Genomic DNA, 12,075 nt, shown 5'->3' with positions numbered 1-12,075 from the left:
ATCTGTCACTATTCTGCATGAACCATTTCACTGATAGGATATTGACTTGCAAGGTAGCTTCTAAATTAGAAATACTAACTACCAGAGAAGTGTGTGTTCATATTTAGGAAAAACTATTCTTGTAGCATATTGAGCAAAACGTGCCAGAACTGAGAGTATTGTTCTCATCATTAATAGGGAATATCACATGTGGCATAGGTATGACTAAGCCTGTTAGCTTTATTGTATTAAAGAGCACTACGTGAAAACTTTGATCAAAGCCATGATGGGCAGCAGAGGTTAATATCTATGGGGTCACCAGGTGATAACCATGACATATGCAAGATTGTGATATTCAATCCAGGAAAAAAAGGCTTTGCTATATGACATTAATAGATGAGTGGGAATAAGAGAAGAAAATATGGTAAAGGCTACTGGGCCATTCAAAGATGCAAAAATGAATGAGAATGATGATTCATTTGTGAGCATTTCCTTATAAAAAGCTCTGTTTCAAATATATGATTTAAGCATAAGCCTATTCATGCATGTACATGGATAAAAAAAGAACTGAATTGATTTGACTGTTTAGGAAGAAAGACTGAGAATATTGGTGGAGGATACAAAATGATAAGAGGTTCCGAATATGAGACAGACCATTTTTGCCAGTCAAGATTGAATTTTGGGAAAAATAGACATGGAAGAAAAGAAATGTAAGAAATAAGTGTGAAAATAGAGCTACTTCAGGAAGAGAAAGAACTAATGAAAAGATATTAGAAAATAGGTTACTCTCCCATCTGAATAAACAGAAAGTGGACATTAAGAAAGGAATATGAAAGCTTCCTGGAAAAGAATGAAAAGAATTATATCATTGAGTACCACTGGAGTATGGGGGTGGTGATGCAAGTTTAAGAGGCTTTACTTGAAAAAATGAATATGAGTCGTCATCATCATCATCATCATCATCATCCTTGATGATGGAGATGATAAGCATAACATTGCTTACTTGAAAGGTAACAGCATGATGAGTATGTCTGTATGCATGTATCCCTGGATAGGGAAGTCTAATACTGAAGATATTATTATTGCTTTTATTCAGTTCTGTAATGTAAATAATCAAAGCATTCTGAATTATCAATATGGCAACTAGAAGCACTGCAAATGTGTCTGCCCACATGAACTCTGTGCTCCTCTGAGTCTTCCGAACAAGTCCCACTGCACATTTTTAGTACCTAAAAAGAGATCTGAGCCTGCCCATCTCTGGTATGGCATCATGTCTCTACAATTCCTTCCTTAGAACATTTGACATATAAATTCATGAGTAATTGTGCTACTGTGCTATAAACTGACATAGTATATGCTGTATATAATAGAATCATATATCATTCTATTTTCATAGATTACCGTATTCATGTCCAAAGTTTCATCAATCATCTTTTGGAAATTGGAGAAATCAGAGAGTAGCTCTTTAAGAGGTTTTGTGAATACAGCTTCTAGTAGCATATCGTTGTTTCCTGCCAACAGATAAAACACATAGATAAGAATTGCCAATAAGTAGACTGACAATCCTACATAAATTTATCAGGTATTTTAAAATGGGTTAGCAGCTATATATCAATTTATGAAATAGTAACTTGAGAGGCAGTTTGGTGTAATGGTTAAGGCACCAGGCTAGAACTAGGAGACCATGAGTTCTAGTCCTGCCCCAGCCTTGAAGCCAGTTGGGTAACTTTGGCCCAGGCCCACTCTCTCAACTGTAGGAAAAAGACAATGGCAAACCACTTCTGAATCTTGCCAAAAGAACTGCAGGGACTAGCCCAGGCAGTCACCAGGAGTCAACAATAACTTGAAGGCAAAAAAAAAAAAAAAAAGGAGTAATTTATCAAGGTATACATTCAGTTATATGGTCAGTAGTAGAGAATTTTAAGTCTCATGAATCCCCGGAGTCTTGATCTGCTTAGCATCTTTTTTTTCCTTTTTCATAAGGAGTCCTGAATCAAATCAATCCATTTCTAACATGAGCAAAGTTAGACCCCTTAATCCAGTCATTTAGAATATAACCCTACCTTAGTAACCCAATATGAAATTTAATTTATATAAGTACTATATAGATATTTTGGACCACATTTCAGTATATTTGGTAAAATAGGATCTTGGACAGAAAGGCTAGAAAAGTTCAAATTGTTCTTTTAATTATTATTATTACACAAGGAGTCTGCTTCACAACTTTAACACAAAACCTGCAGACATGATTTGTTTCCACAGTGTAGCACAATACTGTAAATTACTTGCATGCCATTATGAAACGGGTACTGATCTGGACTTACTGCAAAATGTTGTTCTGCCTACCAAATAGCGCAACAGAAAAGGGATAACTCCTACTTAGGTAAGAAGCTGGGCCAGAAAGAAATGTTCTTCCTCTGCCCTTAGATGGAAACTCCCTTTTAGTCATAGAAACTGACTTCCCCCATACAGACCTTATAATTTATAATTAACAGATTCTTTATTAATCATCCAGTAACCAGAAGTGACTTCACAGTAAGTCCAACTACTAATATTTATCACAGGAGTAACAGAGCCCATAGAAAGAGAGTTTAGTACAGCAATATTTCCTACAGTTTACAGTACTCCCTGCAAGACTGTTGCACTGAGGAAGCCCATCTGTCAATCTTACAATGTCTGATAAATGTGAAATGGTGAGCTCAAGTAAAGATAAAGTATCCTTCAAGCTTAATTTGACTCCTGGTGATTTCCTGAACATGTCTATGTAACATTACTGTCAATGTAGCTCCAGGGTGGGGAGGCAGGAAGCAGGAAGAGATGCAAAAGGCTGACTTTCCTTCCTTCCTTCCTTCCTTCCTTCCTTCCTTCCTTCCTTCCTTCCTTCCTTCCTTCCTTCCTTCCTTCCTTCCTTCCTTCCTTCCTTCCTTCCTTCCCAATACAGAAGTAACAAGAAGGACTTCATCAAGGCAAATTGTATTGCCTTTTTGCTTCAGCAGAGAGAATCCCATTGCCTCCATAATGCAAAACTCTTGAAGGCAAATCTACATAAGATCACATATTACTGCCACCTGTTTTACTAGTAAAATTTGTACCATTTGTTTAGGTACCAAGTACACGGCCCCTGATGGGCACATACACTCTCCCTACCGTTCTCTTGTCTCCAAGGTTAGCTTCCTAAGCAGCTGCCTATTTTACTTGCCCTGAGTCAGACCTTCTAATAGGAATGCAGAGTCGACTCCAGAGTCCTTCCATACGTGGCAAGACTCTCAGTACAAAAGGCAAAAGCGGTGCAAGTAAGGGAGGTGACCTTTCCAGAAATATGCAGTAACCATTACCTAGGCAAAGGGGGCTGAAACATTCTTTAAATCCTGGAAAACAAGATAATATTCAGAAAGCAAATGCCTCCCTGATTCCCTGGTCTGGTCTATCTAGTAAGGCTGACATAAACTAAGGCATTAATATCAGTATAGTATAGTATAACCATTATAAGTCAATCTAGCTTTTTGTTCAAACCTAGGAGTTTCTCTGATGCAGTAAAATAAATACCGTTTGCCTAGATCAGGGGTTCCCAACCTGGGGTGCCCGCACCCCAGTAGGTGCAAGATGGAATTTCAGGGGGTGCGACAAAGAGTGGCTTGTGTCCTTTAGTGATGAGTCACAAGTCACCACTCAGCCAGCTGCCAGTGTGCCTTGAGCACCATATCTTCAAATGTGATATTACTTTTATAGGGACTGCAAACATTAATCATATGTTTCCTAGGGGTGTGGGGCATAGGAAAGGTTGGGAACCACTGGTCTAGATCAAATCCACTTTGCCAAATGCTAATATAACCCCCAAAATCACTCATATAAATGATGGAGGCAGTGAACACTAAGATTTTCAGAAGAACAAAGAAAAATGAAGAGAAAAAAACCCAGAGGAGAGAGAATTTTAAAACTATTCAGTAAGTAAGTAATATACAGAGTATACTCAGTGGCTATAGAATATTGACTTGAGTAAAAGGATGAATATAACAGAGCCACTTGAAGAAAGCATGACTGATTGGCTGACATCTTCAACTAATGTACTTTCACACTATAAATTTCTGTTCCAGCTCCTATTTTTAGAAGCTAATACATTTCTGGTTTTATGATTCTAAATGCTGAGTTTGCTTCTTTGGGCTATTGTTGTTTTTTTAAAAGCCTTCTTCAAATTTGAGTGTAGCAGTCAGGTGGCAAAAGTGGCAAACATGTTACAAAGGTTGTAACAGATAACAAATCTGGCATTTTTCATGCTGCCAAATTAAAGATGATCTTTATTAAAAAATGCTATTTAATTTCCTCAGCTACTAGCATATTTAAACCAGATGGGTTATTTTTGCAGAAGTTAGAAGGTTCATCTTCTGTTCACTTAATGAACCAGTCAGATCTTTATATTTACCATTTTGCCAAAAAAACTACTTTAAATGATGTCAGATGCAAATTTACGATTATACTGAAGGAGAACAGCCTGGCCATTCAGTTCAAGCTGCTAGAGAAACTATCACTAATGTCCAAAAGATTGGAGAATGTAGTGCCCTTAAAAAGTTTATACAATAAAGCAACAGCTCTTGTACGTGGCCTTTTTAAAACCCAATTTGTTTTAATTCAACTTAATAGCCAGAAATCTCCATCAGGTTCTGACACATTCCTGAGGTAAGTTACTGATATTTTTGGTTTGCCCCATCCTATAGTCATTGAATGTTACTGAGTTTTTGTTTGAAATTTATCAATGAATTTCAATAATCTATTTTCTTTTCAACATTGAGATCCCACAACAAGCAATTCCAAAATATACTAAGGGTTCTCTTGGATAATAACACATTCCTCATGAAAGTCTCCCTTTCCTACTATGAGCATTTGGACACTGTCTAGATGTGCAGACTTCAACTCCCAGAGTTCTCAGCAATGGCCATGCTGGCTGGGGAATTCCATGAGTTGAAATCCATCTAGATGGTTTTTAGTTTGGGAAAGACTTTTCCAGAGCCAGAACGTCTGTACTTACCTTCAGCCACAAACCACTTTGCCCATGTAGATCTGATCCTTTGGATCACCAAGCAAAGTCCAGAAGATAAAGAGGTGACTCTTTAGCTAGCATTCTTATATGATCTAACTCTACAACACAGTGAGTTCTATTCCTTCTGGGGGAGGAGGATTGCTTTGCAGAAGATCGTGCTACTTCTTAGGAGCTGCTGACTATATGGCTTATTCATTTATTTGATGGAAAAGCTGGAAATTTGGGATGTTACACCAATATTTTTAGTGTCTTGGCTATTTGTACTTATCCATACCCTCTCAATCACAAATGAATGTTTCTACTTTCACAACCACATTGTTTTTAGATCAGGTCCTATGTATAATTTAATAAGTTGGTCACTGCTTCATTAGCTACTCCTCTATGAACAAGAGTCTAATCATATCAACCCACTTCAAGTTTGCTCAAAGACATTTTTACTGTAACAAATAATTTTGGTTCTTTGTGGACAATGTGATACAGAAGGTTTCTAGACAGCCAGAGTAAAGACTACATTTTGAACAAAATATAACTAATGTTTATCATGACCAACCAAGGAGTGATATCTTTTGGCTTCCTCTTATTCTAAAGCAAACATACCAACTTACAACTTACTTTTTTTCCCCTCTTATTTCTATTTATCTTTCCTGGTTTTCACATGATCAATCCTAAATCACAAATATTTCTAAAGATTAGCCTCCCAAACCTGCTTTGTTACTATTCTAGTTCTACTTTTTATTCAGCAAATTAAAATTCTCTGTTTTTCTCCCTTTCTGTTACCACAATTGGGAATAGCATGGAAAGCCACATAATGGGAGTTATCATACAAACTGAGTGCTTTTTTATTCAGGGTATGGAAATCCTGTATGGACTGACCTTTTAAAGACAGACTCTTAATTATTTGGTAAAAGGCATGTGTAACACAACTCTGGGAAAGGTACATATATTGTAATTATGGATTCGTTGAACATACTGTATGTAACTTCATATGCATATGTAAATAAGCTCATGTAATAATAAGAGTCGTAACTCATGAAAATGCTCTGACACATATCATAGAAAAGTGTGGCAAATCTTGCTTTGTTGTAACCAAACTTTGTTATATCCAAGCATTTCTTACTTCAGAAGTGAGGTGAACAATCTTGAGTAATGGTGCCCTGCATCAGGAATACCCTAGCCAGAGTTTTTTGCTTACTGCCCACTTTAGAAATTTCTAATTGCCCAAGTGTTTCACTGCATCAATTAGCATATTTTAATTGCCATTTTCTCTTTCCATTGATCACTGATTTTTTTTTTAAGTTTATTGCTTCAGTTCTTTGGTTGTTCTGTACTTGAGAGATTGAGGCTGCAGCCCTAATAGCATAATATTGATTTCAAATCAGTTCAATAATCAGAATAGGGTTTGCTTCCATTTTGCCTACACTAATTGTTTTCTTCTTATATTTAAATGAACAAAGGAATACAAATGTCAGAGGATAAGGCACTCCAAGCCTGGAAACTTAGCTTTTACACATGTGTATACTACCAACACTGGCAGTACAACAGTTCTCAAATGTTACAATTACAGATTGCCTCTCAAGCTTATGAACCTGGACACACCATATTTGGAATAAGAAAAAAAATTACCATCACTTTTTTCCAGTGCCTGTATTACATTAGGTATCTGATTAATTGCCTGATATATTTTGTAACAGTCCTGCAAAGTGGCCTTCTTCTGAAATTTTTTTGCTATCCGACTGAAGTCTGGGAAGCGACGGAGAAGATCTTCCTGAAGAGACTGTCTTAGTTCTGCATCCTCCACAAAGGCCTCTACCAAATTTAGCCTAAGTGTAAGATAAGTTTAAAACAGACAGAAAAAAACAGTTAAGCATGTGGAAAATTTTTAAGAATCATGACACATTTTCAACTTAACTTTTAAAATGAGAACTTAAAATTAATCAGACCTCTAGGCTGGGGAAAGCTATTCTAAAACATCGATGACCTAACTATAAATCATTTTGACAACAGAAGTTCAAAGACAAAGAAAAACTTATCCTTCCAAAAATTCAGCTACAGCATCCCCAAGATCACACTCTAATCATAATCATAATAAATTTATTAAATGTATATGCTGCCCGACTCCCAGCTACACTAGCGTAGATGATAAAATTTCTCTAATTACATATAATAATTCTCTAATTATAACAAAATTATAATCTTTAATCAATAATCACCTTCAGGGTTTTTATGAGGCTCAAAGAATATTTCTTTTATTTACTTACTGAATTTTACCACCAAAAAAAAAACAGCACTAAAATAATGAGCCAGACTAGAATTAAAATGTTAAAGCTCAGTAATTAAAGTGAAAAAATGATTTACAGATCAGTGAAAGACAAATGTCAGCATCTATGAAATCAAACTCTAATTCTTTTGATTCAGAAAATTTTAAACATGGATGTACAATTGAAATCAGAGGTTTTTCTCTCAGGTATGATGAATAAACAGATGAAAAGACAACATGGGACTTTATTTCTTTATATGATAACAGCAGCAAGACTTTTATATACACAGAAATGGAAAGATTTACAAACACCTACAGCTGAAGAATGGATAGTGAAATTAATGGAAGTGGCAGAGATGGCGAAATTGACTACTTTGATTAAAGAAAAGGCTTTGACTGGCTTTGTTTCTATTTGGAAACCACTTTTGGACCTTTTCTCAAGAAATGAAATTTTAATGTTGGGGTTTGATGACTGGTATTTTTTATAACTATAGAAATACTTTATATTAATTTCTCTTATATTTTTTAGTGTTATAGACTTTTGTATTATTTTAAACATTAGAGTAAGAGGTGAATGTATTATATATCTGTGCCTGTACCTTAGAAAGTCAGAAGTTATCTTTTTTCTCTTCTTTTTTTCTTTTGTATTTTTTCTGATCTTTTCTCTTTTTCTCTTTTCTTCTTTTCTCTTTTTCTGTATTTTATTCTTTGTTGAAATTTAATAAAGTTTTAAGTAAAAAAATAAAAAAAGAAATCAAACTCTAATTCTGCAACAAATGATCTTACTTGTCAAGGGCCTGTTTGGGGAAAAAAGCGATGGGGCTAATCCCATTTTTCAAATCAGTGCTGTTCTGGTTGCCAAATATGGCCTATTTGGCTAGCAACAGTCACCTCAGGTCATCACAGTCCATTTGCTCAGGGGAACTGCCACCACAACAGACCTGTCAGCAGGGATTCCCTTGACAGACATTTAGTGACGGCAATCCAAGCATGCCCATCTGCCCTCGTTAAGCAAGGATCACGGTTCATTAAGCGAGTCCCAGGTGGCTTGCAAGCAGGCCAGCAGGCAGGTAAGGTGCAGAGTGAGTATGGTGGTGCAGCTGTTGCCAGGCAGATAAAGGTGTGTGGGTGGCCTGTGAGATGCAGCATGAGTGTGGTAGTAGCCACTGCCAGGCGGGAGAGGGTGCGTGGGTAGCCAGCGCAGTGTGAGCATTGGGGGGCAAGGGGGCTGCTGCCAGACAAGAGAGGGTGCAAGCAACTTACCAGACTGACTTGTGACCTTCCCTGCCAGTTTCTCCATTGACTTTGCTTGTCGGAAGCTGGCAGGGAAGGTCACAAATGGTGATCACGTGACTGTGGGATGCTGCAACTGTTGTGTGAGCTGGTTGCCAAGCGCCCAGATTGCGATTACCTGACCGCAGGGGTACTGGGACAGCCAGAACTTCAAGGACTAGTTGTAAGTACCACTCATTCAGCGCCGTTCGTAACTTCAAACTGTTGCTGAACAAGTGGTCATTAAACAAGGACTACATGTATTTAAGAAGCAGCTGTAACTTGGTGGGCTAATATCTGCTGTGATGCAGGAAAGGGTTACAGGCATTTTGATAGAACTGGGATTCAATAAAAGGCAACAGATCTGTATAAAAGAATAACCAAAGTGAATATTCCCTACTCAATAACTACTCTGGACAGCCTTCACAATGCTTTATGTAGGACATGAGAATTCACCCCTCCTTGTCTAAACAATGGAAATATCTAAATTTCAGCCTCCAATAAAGTTATATTCAGGCATTCTAAAAAAGAATTAAAATCACCCCACTACTCAAAACCATGTGGATTACATCTCTTTTGCAAAAGCATCCATGTGCTCAGCAAGGATGCCTGTACCAAGGAAGTCTTCCTACATACACATACACATGAAAATGCGGCCATGGAAGTTAAAACCAGGAAATTAATGCATGGGAGCTTTTTTAAATTAGACATCACACAACTTCACGGGAAAAGGGTTAATTCTTATCTACTGCATGTAAGTTATAACCTTTTTTGTAATGTCTGAACAGGGCTTATATCATTCACCAATCCAGAACTGAATCTGCAGTACGAAAATTAAGGAAGACAGAATAAATTGAGGAGTTGTAAGACCAGAGAAGAACCGCATTTTATCTGAAGCTGACTTTATTTTCCTTTTACCTTTGTGTTTCTGTCCTATCCTTCATTAATACATATTGCAATAATCGTTTCATTGGTGCTTTTTTCCCATTTTGTAAGTGGCTCTTTAAAAGGCACATAGACAGTGAGACATGACAGAGGAAGACAGGGAGGGAGGTTGCAAGAAGGTTGAGAAAGTTTCTGGTTTTCAGGCCAGCTGCCTCCAGAGAAGCTGCTGGAGTTAAAGCATACAATTCTTCTTTATTTATCTGATAACAACCTAAATTGCAAAGCAACTCAAAATGGCATATAATAATTTGAAAACATACTATAAAACCAAAGAGAAACCATAAAAACAAAAGAGCAACACACAATATCAAGGAAAATATAAAAAGGACACATATTGCATGAGGAGTCTTCTCCAATACCTCAGTGACTTGAATCAGAGATGAATTCTAGAAATTTGAACCCTTTGTAATTCTCTTTCCTTACCATTTTTATCTTCATGAAGCAATTTACATTTTTTTTAAAAAAAACAAGATCCTAAAAAAGCACCACAAAGCAAAGACTTTCCACTGCTGGATGACAAGCAAGTCTTACAAATAGTGGCTTATATTTTCTCCAAAACAGAAGAATCTCTTCTACAGCTTCCTTTAGAAAATTTGTCTTCCATTGCTGTGAACATTAAAATTTTATTTCTTCCTGCTCTGGCAGAAAAGCAGTACACTTTTGCCTTTTATTGCTTCTCTTCCAATAAAAAGGATTATGTCTATACCTTACTTTCTTACAGTCCAACGTTTGTTTTGTTTTTAATAGGGAAAGCAAATTAATGTGTGCTTTGATGGCAGATCTCAGCCCTCTGTGCTTTGGTTGCTTCAGTTCACTGCAGCTGTCTTGTTAAAATGTACTTGCTGGCAGACAGTTTTTAAGGCTGGCACACTGATAAATGCTTGCAGTATAAGGACAAACTTTTAAGTTTGTTTTGGTTAGAGCCAATGCAGCATAGCAAGTGTACAACTGTCTTTGTCGTAGATTCAGTCCAGGCTTTTGAAACATCAAGATCTACAACTGTGGGGCCTAAGCAAATCTGATTCCCAAAAATATCCTTACCCATTTCTGGCTTGCTCACTACCACTCTTTCCCATCTACACTTCCTGAAAATTTGGAAGTGAAAAGAAGGTTCCCTCTCCTTTCTATGTCAGCAAATGGAACTCAACAGTCTGGTAATATTTAATCACAAAGCGGCATTCGCTACAGGAACATCACATAGAATAAGAAGAAAAAAAGCAAGACAAGAAAATTAAGCCAGACAGCAGCATTGCTGAGAACTATGGACAAGATCCAAGAGGTACTCAATGAATCACAACTAAATGCAGCACTAATTGCTAAAAAAAGAAAAATGTTATTTTGGTTGCCTAAGAGAACCATCTTATTCTAAGATATGCCCAATAGTTGTTAGGCAACAGTCAGGTCTTAGCAACTGTGGATTCTTTGCTTTTAGACAGAATTCCAACAAGATATAAAAGGAAACAAGGAGGAGATTGGAACTTAAGGAAAACAAGAAATAGATGTATAAGGAGTTTGTTTTGAAAATGATTGATATTTATAAACTACATTCCAGGTGCTAAAATATTTCACAGGCATTATTTCAGGAATCTCCTCCTAGAAGCCCTGAAAAATAAGCATCACAATTATTTCAGCATTCTATGGTATTAACAGAATCACAATAGTACCATAATAAGGATTTTTGGCTGTTAAATTCTGTAAAAAGCAAAGACAACTGACAAATCTGTTACAATGTTGAGTGCAGATATATATCAATCATGAGAAGAATTGTACTGAAGCCAAAATGTAGTACTACAGAGTTTTTCACACACCTTTACTTAATTCCCAGATACAAAAAGTTATTATTTTTAATAAATAGGAAAAAAACATAGAATATAGTGAGACCACTGCAGTCATCATGGGCTTCATTTCACTTAGGGTTTGGGTGTCAGCCATTATTTAGAAGTCATTAAAAACTGCTTCTTTATTTAGATATATCTTGTTTCATTATCAATATTATTATTTCTCTGACTGTGGCATCCTTAGTTCCATGTCTACTAATGTACTATCCAGAGTAAAATGTGAAAAGTATTGGTTTCTTTTCTAAAGGAAAAGGATGTCAGAACATATCTTGAATTGAAATGAATAAGACAGTTTCAGTCCCCAGTCATGGGAACGATTAGAAATGGGAATAACAGTAATAGCAATATTAATGGAATTTCTCCACTGTCCCTATTTCTTGCCTGATCCTTCCACAAAAAAACTGGTGACAGAGCTAATGGGACCTAGCATCTATCTTATAATACAGCAAATTGAGACTCTTTTGATTTTACAAACAAAACCCATTCTCTTAAATACTATTTATTTATGTATTTATATTTCAAATTTGTCACCACCCATCTCACTACAGAGCAACTCTGGGCGGTTTACAGTAATAAGAGAATAAATATTAATCAAAATAAAATAAATATTAATTAAAATACACTACTACTATACTATACTGTACTATTTAAATACTACACTATTACTCTGAAAAGAATATTTCCATATTCTATGAAACAGCCTCACATCAAACAAAAACAAAAAAGGGGGATGGAATACACATTACGCA

The 12,075-nt window shown here is 36.4% G+C and overlaps 1 protein-coding gene across 1 annotated transcript in view; it reads right to left on the bottom strand.

Moving 5' to 3' along the window:
* Window positions 1-12,075, bottom strand: part of MSH2 (mutS homolog 2) — a 71,949-nt gene that overhangs the window by 26,918 nt on the left and 32,956 nt on the right. Inside the window, exons 7-8 of the mRNA XM_007428471.4 lie at window positions 6,638-6,834; window positions 1,381-1,490 (exon numbers count right to left, since the gene is read on the bottom strand). Coding sequence (XP_007428533.1) covers window positions 1,381-1,490; window positions 6,638-6,834 — 307 coding nt within the window. The remainder of the gene's footprint in view (window positions 1-1,380; window positions 1,491-6,637; window positions 6,835-12,075) is intronic.

Source organism: Python bivittatus, unplaced genomic scaffold (genome assembly GCF_059951505.1).
Source record: "Python bivittatus isolate LINGU-HERP-01145 unplaced genomic scaffold, Pbiv_v1 ctg000020_np1212, whole genome shotgun sequence".
In the NCBI taxonomy this organism is placed as follows: Eukaryota; Metazoa; Chordata; class Lepidosauria; order Squamata; family Pythonidae; genus Python; species Python bivittatus.
The sequence above is the reverse complement of the archived record's forward strand: the minus strand, read 5'-3'. Positions and strand labels throughout refer to the sequence as shown.